The following is a 17,691-nucleotide window of genomic DNA, read 5'->3' as shown; positions in this document are numbered from 1 at the left end:
AGCCACAAAATATTTTACTAACCCTATTCTAAATAAGCTCAAGCAGGTTGGAAAAGGGAAGCATGGAAGATAGATCACAGATAAATTCCTCACAAACTGTTACAGTCCAAACTTCTCACATCTGGACTCTTCAGATCAAATCCAATTTGGGTCCCAAGTAAAAGTCAGTTTAGGGATTTCAGTCTAGTCCCTAATATACATATGCCCAAAACACAACTGACCAAGCACTCAGAAATGGAAGAGGAACAGAAGGATGCTACAGGTCAGATTGAGGCAGAGGAGCATGTCCTGCACTGGCATCAGACCCTCATTTTCAGAAATGCCAAATTTACTCAAAAACAGAAAACGGGTGGGGTGAATAAAGCAGTTTGTAACTAGCTGCCTATATGTTTTGCAACAAAATAAACCTAACATATACATTATAAACTGTTTGGTCAATGTGGAACTGTATAATGTATTTAATGTTCTGTAATCTTCTGTTCTTTAATGGGGTTGTGTAATTTTTTTTTAATGGGTCATTTAGGGTACTACAGAACACGTCCATACACCTGATATTCATACTTCAGCTTCACAACAACTTAAAGACAAAGTGACAACACTAAAGATCTACAATCACTAGAGTAGAGAAGGAACCACCTTTGAAGGGACAAGCTCTCCTTAATGGTGTGGATGAGCAAGAATCATTAGAGAGTAAGATGATATTCTTCTGCAGGAAATAGTTCTCAGCAGATGTTCACAAGGGATCTAGATAAGAACTGCCTTCATACTAATTCTGAATAGTAGTCACATTTGCATGGTACACTCCCTATCCAAGGATCTCAAAGCTTTTCACAAATATTAATTTAGCCTCAACTTTCTTGTGAGACAAACAAGAATTACCCACGCTTTCACAGGGGAAGAAATGAATGCATAGAGGGATTATGTGACTTGCCAAAGATCATGCTACAACTCAGTGGCAGAAGTGAGAACACAACCAGTAATTCCTGATTCCCACTCTTTTGTTTAGGGGTTAGACAGAGCAATCTCCTTCACATGCTGTAGACATACTTGTTATCCACTAGGATAATAAACTCATCACAAAATGTTTTTCAATGCTCATATATGTAACTGCAGAATGCCACTACTGTAACATATACCAGGGGTTGGCAACCTTTCAGAAGTGGTGTGCCAAGTCTTCATTTATTCACTCTAATTTAAGGTTTCGCGTACCAGTAATACATTTTAATGTTTTTAAAAGGTCTCTTTCTATAAGTCTATAATATATAACTAAACTATTGTTGTATGTAAAGTAAATAAAGTTTTTAAAATGTTTAAGAAGCTTCATTTAAAATTAAATTAAAATGCAGATATCCCCGGACTGGTGGCCAAGACCCGGGCAGTGTGAGTGCCACTGAAAATCAGCTCGCGTGCCGCCTTCAGCACACATGGCATAGGTTTCCTACCCCTGATGGACACTGACTGTATTTCCTGTTTTAATAAAAAATTAGCTGCTGATGGCTTTGTGTGGCTTTTATGCTAGATTCCATTTCAATACTCAACCGTTAGCAAATTTTTCAAAGTGCATTAAATCTTCAGATATGCTACCAACTCACTAGCATTGTAAGAGTACTCCAAGGCTGGGACATGAGAACATTTCTTCTACTGAGCACAAGAACTGAAATTCCTTTAGAATCGCTGCAAACCCCACGCCTTATGCTTTATGCCAGCGAAACATCTTTAAATTCTATCACTAAGATAACAAGTAAAAAAGAAACTGACTTAAACTGTCCAAGCTGCATCTGTTACAATTGTTAGAAGAAATGTGTTGGCTGTACTAAGAAGAGAGAGACACCTACAGTTCTTAACATGTCATTACATTGGCTTTAGCAAACAGGACTGGGAGGTGTGGAAAAACGCTTTATGTCTTCTGTCAGTTCTGGTAACAGAACACAATCCAATTTTTCCCCTTGTTGAAAGGAAGCAGAAAAGTATGTAGCAAAATGTGGCATGTGGTACAAACCCATCACAAATATCTTACCTCCCATTCGCTTGCAAGCTTGATTGGTATCTCAATGCCCAGTTTCTCCAGCTGCTCCTCCTTGTACTTTTCATATTGTCTGTATCCTGCATATCCCCCACCTGTGGCCACCAGAAAGTGGAAGGGGCGCAGTCGGAATGTTCGCACTACCAGTGCAGCGTGAAGCTTTCTCCTGTCTAACAAGAAGAGGCAGATCTTTAGGACACAGGGCAGCTACAGAGTAAAGACGAAGTTATAAGGGAGGAAGGTCAGATCAGATACTGAGAATGTTATAGATGCATGCAGTCATGTCCCACTGACACACAAGATGCATACAAGGTCCTGTTACTGAGGATGCACATACATAAAGATGGGTCACTGCTGATAGCAGCCACTTCCTGAAAGCATGACTTGAGATTTAAAAGTATCGCTGATCCCCAACCTCTGTAACAGAAGACACTCTGGAAATCAAGAAAATCTTGTTTTCTCAGATTGTTTGGCTGGGGCCTGGTGAAAATAGCACCCATTATTGATGCATGAGGAAAGGAGCTGACAATATTTCCAGTACAAATCCAGTACAAACTTTAAACAGACAAATCACGAGAAGTTAGCTGAAGGCTGACGCTGGCATGATACTGACCAAAACCAAAAGATCATATCGAGAATTCCTCCCTGGATTTTAAATATCCACTGGAGTGGTAAATGTCACCTGATCCCATTTCCAGCAAACATCTTAGATGGGAAGTACACTTGAATTCTAGCAGAAATGTAAAGATGAAGGCTCTTTCTACACCAGAAACTTAACTGTTCTAACTACAAAAATATTTAAATATGGTTACTGCTTACACAATTTCCCTCTCCAAAGCAGACAGGGATGGTATCAAACTGTATTATACCCCTCCCACTAGGAAGTGGGGATCTAGAATATCATTTGGTTAGCACAGTTCTCAGCGATACAATCCTGTCAACACTGCTCAGGGAAGCTGCACTGGCACCTTGTAGCTAGCGTCAAACACATTTAAGTAAGGCTGTTATTTCATAGACTTTAGAACAGAAGGGACCCTAGTCTGACCTCCAAGGGCAGCCTCCCCACTGGTGAATTGAACCCCAATCTCCCTTGTGACAGACAGGGATACTCGCCACTAATAAGGAACATAGTTGTTCAACGTGCTGCTCCCAGTGTGTGCAGGATGGAAGCGTTTAACAAACTGCAATGGCTATGGAGGGTTTTTGTTTCTTTGATTTTTTAAATGTGCTCTTATGTTACTCCACATTTAAATGCTCTTTCCCATCTTTCTCCCTCCATTTGATATATGCATTACTGTAATTACTCCTGAGGGCAGTCTGTGCCAAAAATTTAAAAATTCTGCACACAATATTTTAAAAGTCTGCAAATTTTATTTGTCAAATAAATGTGGAGACTCCAGCATGGCACTGAGGAGCACAGGCCACTAGCTGCACAGAGGTGGGAGATCACTGTGCAGCACCTCCGTCTCCTCCCCCCCAGACACGGACTCAGCAGTGAGGCTGCACCCAACCCTGATATAGCGCAAGGACTGGGCCTGCCCCAGAAACACCCCAGGGCCCTGCCCCTCTGTGCCAGGTGCACCAGGTGTGGGCAGGCAGGCTCAGCAAGGCAGGATCTAAGTGTGGCGGGGCTTAGTGTGAGGGAATCCAGGTGTGGGTTAACAGGGCTGTGTGGGGCAATCTAGGTGCACGTGGCTCAGTGGGGGGCCTGGGTGCAGGGGGGATTGGATGCACAGGGACTTCTTGGGGGATTCTGAGTGCAATGGTAATGGAACTGTGCAGCGGGGTCCAGGTGAAGGTGGTTGGGGCTCAGCGGGGGGGAGGGGTCTGGGTGTATCTGGGGATAGAGCTCGGCAGGGGGGTCTGGGTAAGGGGGGCTCAGTGGGAGGATTCCAGATGCCGGGGGAGTGGGGCTCAGTGGGGTGGGGATCTAGGTGGTTGGTCAGGGTAGTCCAGGTGCAAGGGGAGTGGGGCTTGTCATGGGGGGTTCTGGGTGGGGGGCGGTGAGGCTCCCGGGATGGGCTGGGTATGACGGGGTCTGGTTGCATAGGGGTTGGGTGGATGGGGGAGCAGCTCCCTGTACAGTGATCCCCCCACCTCTGCAGCTGAGAGATAGGTGCAGGAAGGGTGGTAGTGGTAGTGGTGAGTTTCCAGAGCTACAACCGGGGGAGAAATATGGGGGTGGGTCGGACATGGCCCCAAATGCCGTGCAGGGGAAGAGGAAGTCCCGTCCTTTCCAGCCCAGCCAGGACTAACAGCTGAGCCTGGCGGAGAGTAGGAGCCACCAGCCGGGTCTTCCTCAGTCCCACCCCTTTGCCACTGCAATTTACTTCTCTGCTGGCTGCCCCGGGCACCTGAAACATACTGCTGGGGAGGGTCATATGACCACTCTTGTGGCTTCCCTTTGCTTCCCCGTCAGAAAGTCATTTTTTCTGTGGAAAAGCAAAGAAATCTGCAGGGAACATAAATTCTGTGCATGCACAGTGGCACAGAATTCCCCCAGGAGTAATTACTCCTCCTGCTGCCCCCCTCCAACACAGTTTGCCTATGCTTCATTTGCTTTTCTGATTCCCTGTCTCCATCTTTGGCTTTGTATTCATTTCCTCTACTCTACCTTTCCTGCAATTTGTCTGCTCTTCACATCATCTATTTTTCATAGCTTCCATTTATATAGCCCCCTGGGTTTCTTTTATGGTTTACAACTATCTTTTTTCTGCATTTGCCTTCCCTTCTTCAAATAGTCTGTACCTTTATTCTCCCTTGTCAGCTGGGCACATGGTCTGATATATACTTGTGTAATGGGACCTGGGACTAAAGGAGCCTGCCTTGAGGAAATCAGCACCATTAGTCGTCGAGATCAATTACTACAAAGTAAGAAAGCATAGCCTCATACATGAGGATCAATCACCAATCTAGGCTGGATCATCGTGACTCATATTAACAAGGTACATTGCCCAATCTTGGGCAAGGAACGAACAGCTCCACATCACAGTATTTTAGATTTATTTTCTATCTTTATATATGGGGTCCCTCAAAGAGGTGCTACTTCACTATGGATAAATATTAGAAGTTTTACAGTGAATAATCAGCTGCTGGAGACAGAAACAAGGCATTATATAGAATTACAGTATAATATAACTTTGTGGTTCTCACCACAGAGCTCCCAACCACCATAGCTTTCATGGCTAGATGGTAAGGGGGATCCTGAAACCCTATGGTTAGATGCAGGCAGGGGAGGAGGGGTGTCCCCGAAACTTTTTTCGGTTGTAGCATTGGGTCATGGTACGGAAAACATTGAGAACCACTAATGTTGCTAATAATAATTGTTAATTGGCAAGCTCCTCTTGCACAAGAAACAAAGCCTTACACATTGCAATGTTTCCATTTTCTGGCAAGGAGGATACTTCTATGCTGCATTGTTACAGAGCAACAATGAGAGAGCAATAATAAGGAATGCTAATACCAGTACATTACAATAGCAGCACAAAACAAATGAGGGAAAGTGACAGCAGAAAGTGTTCTCCTCCCAAAATCTTTATAACAAAAAAGTTGAAAAAACCCAGGCCTACTAGGCTAATTGGGTATTTTAAAATGTGTTGATAATTCTGATATTCATACTGCAGCCAATCTGATACCACATCATTAATGTACCACATCAAAGAGGCAGCACTAATGAATAAGAATCACTTGGTTTTGGAAAGAACTACCAAAGGAAAAAATCTGTCTGGGTGTGGATGAACTAGACTCAGTGGGGAGTTAGGAAGCACTGCCCGAGGAACAAGGTCTCAGAATCAATTTGCCAAAGAACTGGGTATCATGTCCATAGCATTAGTCTGAGGAGTGGATGAACCAGAATCAAACACAAAGGGCCTGCTCCTGATCCCACTGAAGTCAACAAGTAGCACTGAGCCCTGAGGTTAGGGATCCCTTACAAACTAGCACATTATTTAAGAAACAAGAATATTGAATCATTAGGCACCTAAAAAGGACCAAATCCCTTTCTAGTAATGTGGCAACACAACAGTAAGATGGTTTATCAAAATCTGTGAAGTTTTAACCATGAGCAAAAAACCACTAGCCTAGTATGCATCATTTTTAGTGTCTGGATGCTCTACTAACCTTCAGTGCTTATACTAAAAAAGGAAACTTGATAACAGGACCCATCTATCAAGTTTTTGCCTCACTGAAGTCTTGTTTACTTTATTTAATTTCATTTTTATGCACATAAACTTAAATCTGTCTTTACATATAATTAAGGCTACCACTTTGTCACGAAGGTCACGGAATCCGTGACTTCCAAAGACCTCCATGATTTCAGCCTGCTGAGGCTGGAAGCTGCAGGGCTCTGCCGCTGCCTGCGGTGGCCGGGAGCTACGGCTCCCAAGCTCCCGGCCACTGCTGGCCTGGGGTACTCCATTGCTCCCGGCTCTGGGAAAAAAATAAAGAATGTGGCAAAAAGGTTCTGAAGCTCCAGGAAAAAAGTTTACATCAAGAGGAGGATATTCAGTAAAGGATGGGGAAAATTTAGAATTGTTAGATGTTTGAGGGGAAAAGTCTCATTTATTTCTCTCTTTGAATTTATAAAAATATCTATAGCCACCCATCCTATGCTCAGGGCACCTGCCTTAGTAAATAAATATGAACAACGTCCAATAGATAAAAAGATATCGATCAAAGCCCTCTAACACACAGCTGCCCACCTCCCCTAAAACCAAAAGGGGAAAAAAAAAAGAGGCTTTGCAGTGTGCCCAGAAGTTAACAAATCTAGGCTCTGGTGAAATAAAAGGGTAGCGAGTTCCAAAGTCAAAGCATCTCTCAGAGAAGAGCTCCCTCCTATTTATATCCAGGAGACTCCAGTTCAAGAGTCTCTACTGATTTCAACTGTGATAGTATGGCATGAGGAGGAAATTCTCTCAGGTAACCAGATCCCAAACCATTTAGAGCTTCATGGGTAAAAATTTAGTACCTTGAATTCAACTTGCTCAAGAGTGACTGGAAGTTTTATCTTCTCCACACTCCCCAGCACAAGTGCCACAGTACTTCTAATTCAGGAAATGTGGGATCTAACCTTTGATCTCTGGAATGGCAGTGTAACATGCTGTGCCTAAGTCAAGTTATTTTTTCTGGATGAACCTCCATCTCCTCGTAAAGGACAAAATAGGTTTTCAAACTCCAATGTGACAAGATTGCAGAAATTAGTTACTTATTTTGGCAACAGTGCCATGTTCAGTGCAGCTGATACTGCCAGTGACTTCAATTGAACATCCCGTTCCCTAAAGATATTAAGAGTGACGGGAGTTCAGCAGTGAGCTGAGCAAGGAGCTAAGGAAAGCTTGTGTCTAGGCAGATTTAAACAAGAGGAAACAGCATCTGAATAAGTTTAGGTCTTCAGATTAATGTTAGAACTCTGTACAGACAAGATCAAACTCATAGGTTGTTTCAGACCCCTTCTAACCTCTTAATCGGGGTCAGCAAACAAGGAGAAGTGGAATTTTCCTTCTCTGGACACAGGGCAGGACATACGACCCTGCTGCAACACTTCGTCCTCCTCCTCCTCCACCACCACCCACCCAGAACAAAGGTGAACTGTACAGAGCAATAGTGGACTGGGAGTGCTCGAATTCCACCAAACACTGGGACTTTATTGAACAAGAAAATTGTAGCTGTGTAAATATTAATTAAATTAATTAATTAATTAAATATGGATTATTTTAAAAGAATCACCCCATTCAGAAATGTATAAACATCCTTTGGCAAAGGCTATCCTACAGGTTTGGGACAGAACTAGAGATAAAATAAATTCTTTTCCCTTGCCAGTGACACCCACTGCAAATAATCCATATTTTAACTCAACCCATGAATCAGAGAATTTTAAAAACTGGGAGAGACATCAAATACATACATGGTTGACCAGCTGTTCACCAAAGAATTTTTTAAACTTATTTAGAAATCAAAATTAACTTTAACTGGTCCACTCTCCCATGGTACTAGTACCTTCAAATTAGGTATTATGTTTCTCGACTGTCTAGAAAATTTGTTTTATACGGAAAGCTAATTTTAATAGAAGCAATGGCTTCTGGATGATTAGGAAGCCCTCCTCAAAAATCTAATTTATATCAATCTTTGCAGACAGCTTTCCTAATGAAAAAAGTCCATATATGACATGCTGGGAAAAGGACCTGGATAGAAAAACTATCCTAGAGGAAAGGGGTTTGAACTGGAAAAGAGGACCTGCAACCTCAGTCTGTAGCACACTAAAACAAAATTTCTTTAAGATACTGTTTCAGAGGTACTTGAGGTACCAGTCAGGTTAAAAATATAAGTATAGACTAAACGAGGATAAATGCTGGAGAAATTGTGGTAGAAAGATTTTATGTATATATGGTGGACAAGTCCAATTGTTAGAGGGCATTGGAATGTAATATTGGATTACTAATCATAAGTTGTTGGATATTTATTACCAAATGATCCTGGGGCTTCCTTGTGGACCCAGTCACACCCAAAAGAATTAATCTTCCATCTGCTAGTAACTGCTAGACTACTGAGAACCTCTCATTGGAAAAAACAAAAAGCGTCCAAAACTAGAGGAATGGTTCAAAAAATGGGTAGTTATGGGGAAATTAACGCAGCAATTACATACTCAACAAAGTAGACAGAAGACAAATAGATATTTAGATATCTGGTTGCTATTTATTCAATTCTTGGACAAACAAACAAACAAAAGTACTTCTTCACATAACACACACTCTGCCTGTGGAATTCATTGCCAGGGGATGCTGTGAAGGCCAAAACTATAACTAGGTTAAAAAAAGAATGAGATAAATTCACAAAGGATAGGTCCATCAATGGCTATTAGCCAAGATGGTCAGGGACACAACCTCACGCTCCGGTTGTCCCAAGCCTCTGACTGCCAGATGCTGGGACTGGACGACAGGGGATGGATCACTTAATAAATTGCCCTGTTCTGTTCATTCCCTCTGAAGCATTTGGCACTGGTCTCTGTCAGAAGATAGGACAATGGGCTAAGATCAGTGTTCGTCACTATTTTTGAAGTGTGGGCCACTTTGGCAAAAAAATTCAATGAGAGAGCCACATGGGGTGGGGTTGAGGGGTTTGGAATGTGAGAGGTGGCCCAGGGTAGGACAGAGAGTGAGGTGTGGGGGTGAGGGCTCTGGCTGGGGCTCTGGGGTGGGGCTGAGGATGAGGAGTTTGGGGTGCAGGTAGGCTGAGAACAACCCCCAGCCCTCTCCCTGCTGGCAGCAGCTAGCTCTGGAGAAGGAGCCCTCTCTCCCCACTGCCAGCAGGCAGCAAAGGAGCTCCAGGGCTGGGGGAGAGGCCCACAGCAGCCCTTCAAGGTCCAACTTGCTCCCCTCCCCAGGTCTCTGCTGCATAGCCCTTTAGAGCTGCTGTGCAGCCATTTATAGCCTGCTGTGCGGCCGCGCAGCTTAGAGGGAACTTAGGGAGCCGCACTTAGGGTCGATGGGAGCTGCCACTGGCTCGCGGGCCTTGTAATGAAGAACACTGTGCTAGATGGACTATTGCTCTAATCCAGTATGGCCATTCTTATGTTTTTCTCACGTACATTTGCCTGCAGAAAAAAAACAGCACACCTGTCCAATATTTTTAAATATTAATGTTTGATACTTGCCTGGTTTGATAAATAGGAGTAGAGTCAGTAGTCTCACTGAATTTAATAAAATCACCAGAAACAACACATCTTGGATGGTGCTAAGAGGCTCACTCTGTAATATGGTGACACCTTATTAATGAGAGATTTGATTATTATATTACTGCATAACGTTTCTCTAAACACAATAAAAAAGCTCACAATTGTAATGATCATTTAGTTTCTGATATTTATATGGCAAGGATTTATCAAACTTCCTAAATAAACACCTTCTATGGGCCATCTTAATTATCACTTCAAAAAGTTTTTTTTCCTCCTGCTAACGATAGCTCATCTCAATTGATTAGACTCTGCCTGTTGGTATGCATACTTCCACCTTTTCATGTTCTCTGTATGTATAAATATCTCCTGTCTGTGTGTTCCATTCTATGCATCCGAAGAAGTGAGCTTTAGCTCACGAAAGCTCATGCTACAATAAATTTGTTAGTCTTTAAGGTGCCACAAGTACTCCTGTTTTTTTTTTCCTAAATAAACAGTTATATGAAAACGAACTGTAATATTTGCCCTCAAAGTGAGAGGGCCATGGCCAGATGGGCAGCATAACTAGGAGGGCAAACATTCTGTACATGCCACTGCGTCTTAAGCCTTGCTCCAGCTGCATGGAAAATTATGCTGGATTTCAACTCTACACTGGAAAGGCAACAGTCCCTCCCTCAGCCCTGCCCTGATTCCCAAGTTCAGAGTCGTTAAGGCTACAAATAACTTGGAGTTCTAATCAACCTTAAGTTGTATTTAATCCTTCCACTTGTTACATAGCTATCACATGGCTGAAATTTGACTTCAAGGTCACAATTTATGTCCTGTTTTGAGGGAAGTATTTTAAAAAACCAAAACAATAGATAAAAGTCAAACAGGTTTCAGCCTGCTAATCTATCTGCTAAGCTCTGTTGCTTTTCTTCATATTATTCAGGATACGTTAAGCCTGATGTTCCCATACTAAATCATTCACTTCACAGCGTAAAACTCAAAACTATCATCTCAGAAGATTTCATATTAGTTAAAATGGTGTGGTTTAGCGTCAGATTTATTATCTATGATTATGCTATTACACAGAGCTCAGTATGCATCCATACAAACGCCTTCACCTTCACAATTTCTGTCCAGCAAGACCTGCAAGATAGACAGACCTGGCTTGGTTCTTGGGCCACAGCCTTTTTGCCACAGGTACTCACAAGCAATTACCTATCAAAGAAGGTCAGAACAAATAATGAAACCAGTCTATAGAAAGATGAGACTTACTCATTAATGACCCAACCTCATTCCAAGTCTCTTACAAAATGCTGACTCAATTACTTTGACTGGTTCTAAAACAGGTATCAAAAGAATAGCAGTTTTGAGCTTCAGTATTTGCGGAAATAGGACATTGCCAATACCAGCCCTTTAAAAATTCCCTAGAGTACACTTAATGGCCCTGTATTAGTAATTTAAAAGGAAATGTGTTCTAGAGCAAAGGCTTAGGAGCTAGGAAGATACTGTGTAATAAGAATGATTCGGACACTAGCTTGTTGTTTGATTTGCATATCTTAATTTCCTTGTGCTTCAATCAACCCAACTAGAAAAAGAGGTAAATCTGGAACACCTGGTTCCTACGGCTTGGTGGTTAGCGCTCCATCCTGCTATGCAGATATATGTTTGAGACCCAGCCTCCCACTCACCAAGATGAAAAAAACTGCAGTGAGCCACACAGCTCCTGGGAAAGAGAGGGAGTGCCTTGCCTTAACAACAGTATCATCTCTGGTAGATTAAAAAATAACATCAGTGAGTTCCAGAGGAAGCGCAATTGATACTTGAGATGATTTTGAAATTGCCTGTGATAAGTTATGAATATTATGTGTTGTCCTGATTATTGTGATGTCTACTGTATGGTTGTAAGTTAATAACAGTATTGTTAGGGATTGTGCAGATCCTGAGATGCGCTTCCCAGCAAACATTTAAGAGACAATGCAAGAGCTGTTCACTTTGATGCTATATATAGCTTGACACCTTCCAGAGCTCACCAACCTGGTTTTGGGGCAGCCGGTCAAAGCCTGTGAGCAGACACCACAAAGAAGTTTGTCTGGATTTAAAGAGGCAACCCCTCAAAGGACAGAGGAAGAGCTAACGTGAACTCAGTTTCCAGAGGTTCAGAGTCTGGGGTAAAATAAGCCTGCCTAGGACTCTAGCTAACATGGACATGGATGTCGATCTTTTGTTGTTTTAAAATCCTCTCATGTGATACTTTGTCCCTCCTGTTAATATTAAAACAATACTTCGGTTTAAGACGTCTGGTTGGTCACTACTCACCACTGGAACAAGCTCCCAAAGAAAAGAATTGCAGGTACTGAACCCAGTCAGAGCTGCTTGGGTAAGCATGGCTGATGCACAATATTGTACCCTAGAACCAGGTTTAAGATTGGGAGAATCACAAGATTCCACTCAGAGAGAGGTAAGGGCTAGCGAACCAAGACCTGAGTTGGCTGCACTCACAGGCCAGAGAGGGGTAAGAAGTGCAGCTAGCTCTGTAACCATGACTATCATCCTCAGATTGAAAGGAAGGCAGCTGTGATGCAAAGCTTTGAGGATCCTAAGGACTAAAGAGTGTGAAAAACAACTCAAAACAAAAACCATGTGCTGCAGTCAAGATTTCCAGGTAACTAAAATACCCTCAACTCCACCCAACAAAAGTATTTCTAATTTCTGGGGAAACATCCCCCTGCATGGTTGAAAGTGAGATCAATTCTGCTTTTCCTGCTTTAGCAGAGGTTGAGCAGTGTTCTGGAGAAACCTCTCTTGAGTAGCTATTGAATAGTGCTATTGTAGCTGTGTTGGTCCCAGGATATTAGAATTGCTGTCATTTCAATCTATTCCTTCCACAGGTAATGGCAGATCAGGGGCAAGAGAAAGGAAGTTGTTTGCCATAATTGGGGAAGCTTACAATAGAGGTCCAGACTATTTGTCTGAAACACTCTTGCTGCTTAAGTTAAAAATTCTCCTTCCCGAGTATTAGCCAATATGAGCTCAATCAAAGTTTTACCTATCTTCTGCATGGACAGTTTCTACAGTGAGAAGTGGAGATTTGCCAGTTTTATGTGATGAACTACGTTGGAAACAGGCACTGATTCCAAGAGCAATATACACACAATATTTTGAGTATGTATATACCAATTACATCCCTATTTAAAGTAACAGTGAAAAAAGAGATTCTATTATTACCAATTCGCCTTCATTTAACATGCTAATGTAATACTCTGTGTTGCTACAGTACCTCCTATCCAAAGATTTCAAAGAATTAAGCCTTATCAAAACTCCTATGAGATGGGTAAATATTCTCATTTTACAGATAGGAAAACAGAGGCACATATAAGAGTTGAGTGATTTTTGCAAGGTTACACAATAAGTTCATGGTACACTCAGAAACTGATTGCAGTCTCTTAATTTGGTCTTTTGCTTTAATCACTAGGCCATCATACCCCCAACAAGACTTACCTATTTGTAATCACCTATTACTTCAGCTTTGAACTGCTGTATTTGGAGACAGCACTAGCAACCCTGCAACTGAAAATATATAGGAGAAAAAGATCCCTCACATACCAGTGAAAAAGGTTCTGAAAGGTGGCTGTTTCCAGATGACCAGAGTCTTCCTCAGAGAGAGGTTCTTGTGCCAAGAGAAACGACAGTCAGTCAGCACACTATATACAACACAAAAGAGACAGGTGTCTAAATATGGACATATTTTACCATGTAAGTGTATATAATTAAACAAATACATCTAGATAAGCTGAATATTCAGAAGCAGACCCACAAATAAGAAATGATCTCAAAGATTATAATGAAATTCCTACTGAACCCATTACCTCCTAGCCTACTCTAACAGTTTTTCCACCATCTCTAGGAAATTGTGTCAACTTCTCTCACAAGATTTGGGTTATTTAAATGTTTAATCCGCTTTATCTTGAATTTTTTTCTTTCAAAATATCAATTCGTGTTCAAGTTACATTAATGCTCTTACAGAGATTCGCCCCTACCAGATACCAATAACTCCTTCTGAAGTTAATAAGAGTTTATTTGTATCATGCCAGAGAGAGAACACAGGCTCTGGAAACTTGCCAACATGCATCAACTTTGATCTGGAGGGAATGTTTACAATGGAGAAAGGAGTTCAGTCACCGTGGTCAATTCAAATGGCCTCTTGCCAGCTCTGTTGGTAGATTCTGTGGTGTGATCATTTGGCCCCAGAAACATTTAATCTCAAATAGGTCAGTAAACAGCTGTCACGTGGGAACTTCTTTCAGTGACAACTCATTTGATGCAGACTCAAACATAAAGGTTAGAGGGTCCATGTCTATTATGGGTCTTGTGAAACATCTTGTCCCTTTATTTTTAGAATCACTCCATGGACTATCCAGAGCTTAGATTCTCTCTCTCTTTCCCTGAAACCTGTTACTTTGCGCATTCTTGAACCGTGATGCCAAGTGGTTCTGCTGCTCTGAACACACACAGTGAAGCTCTTAACAAGCCAGCACAGTGAAGAGCTTCTCTCAAGAATTACACATTTAAAATTTACAGTTTAAGCTTTTCCACAACTATGCATCTGAAGAGGAGACATCTGAGATGGGGAACAGGATAAATATGCCTGTTCACAGTCTGTGAATAAACATGTTCTTGAAGCTTGGTCACTGGATGGGACTACAGGCCTAAGTTATTGGAAAATGAGAGCCAAGTGTTCTAGTGCTAATGAGCTTCTCCTCCTGAGAAGGGCGGCGCTCTTGCAGAAGCTAGTACAACCTGCTCATCCCGTGAATGTGGGTGCCATGAGTGATATGTCTCAGTAGCTCTCTCTCTAAAATCTCTGTTTTTTTTAGTTTGACACCACACTGAACTCAAAAGTGTCTTAATACGCTACAAGGCATTGCACCAACTAGAGTCTTTTGATTACATAAGTTGTCATTTCCTTATGTGCATGTCACAGTCTGATCAATGGAGGGCTCATAACTGTTTGACTTTAGGACAGAGTCCTACACATCTACAGACTTTACACTTAGGACACATCTCCTTTATTAAAATTCTCCAAAGGACACCCAAGAATAGGCTCTCTCTTGTCCCACACTGATTGTGTATAAACTGAGGCCACGTCTATACAACAGGTGCTACAGCAGCACAGCTATGATGCTGTAGTGCCATAGACCACGTCTACACTACAACGGCATAGCTATTGTGTTGAAGCTGTGCCGTGATAGTTGAGTAGTGTAGACTCCTACATCAATGGAAGGTGGTTTTCCATCAGTGCAGTCAATCCACCTCTCCAAAATGTGGTACCTAGGTTGACACAACCATTCTTCCACCCATCTAGCCGCGTCTACTCTGGGGCTTAGGTCAACCTCAGTGCAGTGCTCAGGGTGCAAAATTTTCACACACCTGAGCAACACAGATAGGTCAATCAACATTTAAAGTGTAGATTTGGCCATAGTGTAGCCACTTTGTTGGAAAATATTTTCCTTGTAAGTTTAAGGTTTACTATGACTTAATTGTCACATAAGCATTCCTTTATTAGTCCCAAAGGCCACTTGGTGTTGGTTACATCCAAAGTACAGATATAAGCATATACAGCTATATTCTATAACCCTCAACAATACAGTTATAAATACTGGCCAAAACACTTACAACAGATTCAGGCCCAGGAGACACCTTCTCACCATCGTGTGACCCCCGGGGGGTGGGTGGGTAAGGAAAAGCTCTGATAAAAGCCCCTAAAAACCTTGATTTTTATACAATAAGTGACCCTGTTAGCATCTACAAACTCAAACATGTAAATGTTTGACTATTTATCCTCATTCCACTATAACAAAACATACAGAGGAGGCAGGGGGCATTTAAGAATCACACAGCAACCATGTGACCCAGTCAAAAGAACTGTGGACTGGGACTCAGAAATCCTGGGCTCTATTCCTGGCTCTGCTATTGGCCTGCTGGATTACCTTAGCCAAGTCACTTTACCCTGTCTCTGTCTCAATATCTCCATCTGTAAAATGGGGATAACAACATTTCCCTCCTCAAAGTTCTTTGAAATATGCTGATGAAAATTACGAGTTAAGAGCTTGGTATTATCACCATTACCTGGCCATAGCAGGATCTCAATGGCAAATCTACATGGTAACAGCTTTAATGACCACTAACTCCTACTAACAACATTTTCCTGTTAAAAAACAACAACACACACACTAGGAAATTCACTGACAAAAAGCTTCATTAACTCAGAGTTACCGTTGCCCTTTGGTATCCCATACCTTTCCAGAACACAGAATTCAGCAAAACTCAACCTTCTGAAAACCAGGAAATGAAGAGTTAAGGTTTTTATTCACACAGCTGCAACTCCGTCATCTTTGAGTAATGCTCCTATACAGCCATAGCACATACTTGCATTCAGCTCCTGTTCAGCATAGTGCAAAAACAACCTATAGCTGTTCCACACTCAAACTAGCCTACTCCACAAGAAGCATACCCCGTGCCTTATGCACATGCTATCCAACACTGTGCTTTCACTTGTCTGCCATTAAACCCACAGTCATCTCCCATCTAACTGCTAACACCCCATGGCAAGAACATTCCTGTGCCCCGCCAATTACACAAGCTACTCAAGGGAGCACAGTGCTGAATCTCTCAAGGTGCACGGGCACCTCTTTCCCTGGATCACACACACCCTTGAGGGGTACAGCCCCCCAAGTAGCCTCATTTAATAAATCAGATCTCTGCCAAGCTGGTCCACATAATCCTGCCACCATTCATACAGGGAATGCAGCTGGAGTCCATGTAAGGGCTACTGCTAGATCCCGGGAAGCAGAGTTGGGGTTGTGCTTAACTCTGAATTGCCTGATTTTCACAAGTTTGAGTTTTGCTGAACTCTTGTCTTCTGGTCCGGAAAGGCACAATGGGGCAAACTTAACTGTAGGTTAAGGGAGGTTTTTTTTTGTCAGTAAATCAGTCTTGTCACTTTGCCCTCAGTAACTAGAACCTATGTACTTGTCTGTCCTCGATAACTGAAGTGTAGCAATGAACACACATGTTCAGACTCACTCCCAATGTATCTGAGCTGAGAGGAGTTGTTTGTATGGAAGGAGATGAAGGAGCGAGGCTGAGTTCAGATCCCCTCTGCCCTCACTGACCCTAGCTGAGGGATGTGGGGGAGCGGTGCCAACCCCCAGCCCCTCTGCCCTCACTGACCCAAGCCGAAGAATGCAGGGGAGTGTGCCAAGCCCCAGCCCCTGCCCTCACTAACCCTAGCTGAGGGATGTGGTGGGGGGGTGTATGCCCAGCCCCAATACCCTCACTGACCCTAGCTGAGGGATGTGTGTGTGTGTGGGGGGGTGCCCAGCCCCTCTGCCCTCACTGACCCTAGCTGAGGGACGTGTGTGTGTGGGTGTGGGTGTCCAGTCCCTCTGCCCTCACTGACCCTAGCTGAGGGACGTGTGTAGGTGTGTGTGTGTGTGTGTGTGAGGGGGGTGCCCAGCCCCTCTGCCCTCAGCAGCTTTGGAGGCGGGCGGGTTCAGAGCCCATCTCCACTCTCCCCACCGTGGGTGACCAGACAGCAAGTGTGAAAAATCAGAACGGCGGGGGGGGGGGGGGGAATAGGAGCCCCTAAAAAAAAGTCCCAAATATCGGGCCCGTCCCTATAAAATCGGGACATCTGATGCCCCCACCCCACCGCGACACGTGCTGGGGTCTCCCAGGTGACAGCGAGGGCACGGACCCGCCTCCGGCTGCCAGAGCACGGGCTGGGACGGTTCCCCACCCGCCCTGCCCGGGGAGGCGGGTGCCCACCTGCCCGCCTCCCCCCCAGAGCCGCCCGCCTCAGCGGGCCCCTCCCCCTACCTGCTCCTCCGCAGCGCAGCCCCGCACAGCCGCTCCATGGCCGTCGCCATCTTGCAGCGAACTGCCGCACGCCCCGCTCGGGAGGGGGTGCAGGAGGCAGGCAGGGGGAGGGGCCGTGTTCGCACCGCCCCCTGGC

At 43.5% G+C, this 17,691-nt stretch overlaps 1 protein-coding gene across 4 annotated transcripts in view; it reads right to left on the bottom strand.

Moving 5' to 3' along the window:
* The window catches only part of PISD (phosphatidylserine decarboxylase), a 40,183-nt gene extending 22,505 nt beyond the window's left edge, over positions 1 to 17,678 (bottom strand). Inside the window, exons 1-4 of one of the 4 annotated variants that reach the window (XM_039505681.1) lie at positions 17,556 to 17,678; positions 13,281 to 13,378; positions 9,672 to 9,782; positions 2,018 to 2,193 (exon numbers count right to left, since the gene is read on the bottom strand). In XM_039505681.1, coding sequence (XP_039361615.1) covers positions 2,018 to 2,193; positions 9,672 to 9,782; positions 13,281 to 13,378; positions 17,556 to 17,605 — 435 coding nt within the window. In that variant the 5' untranslated portion in view covers positions 17,606 to 17,678. Of the gene's footprint in view, positions 1 to 2,017; positions 2,194 to 9,671; positions 9,783 to 13,280; positions 13,379 to 15,350; positions 15,401 to 17,555 lie in introns of those variants that run through there. The other 3 variants (XM_039505682.1, XM_039505683.1, XM_039505685.1) reach the window with 3 other exon arrangements.
* Between the last annotated feature and the right edge of the window lie 13 nt (positions 17,679 to 17,691).

The sequence above is a fragment of the Mauremys reevesii genome, linkage group 18, assembly GCF_016161935.1.
Source record: "Mauremys reevesii isolate NIE-2019 linkage group 18, ASM1616193v1, whole genome shotgun sequence".
NCBI classification, from domain to species: domain Eukaryota; kingdom Metazoa; phylum Chordata; order Testudines; family Geoemydidae; genus Mauremys; species Mauremys reevesii.
Note: the sequence above shows the minus strand (reverse complement) of the source record. Positions and strands in the feature narration are given on the sequence as shown.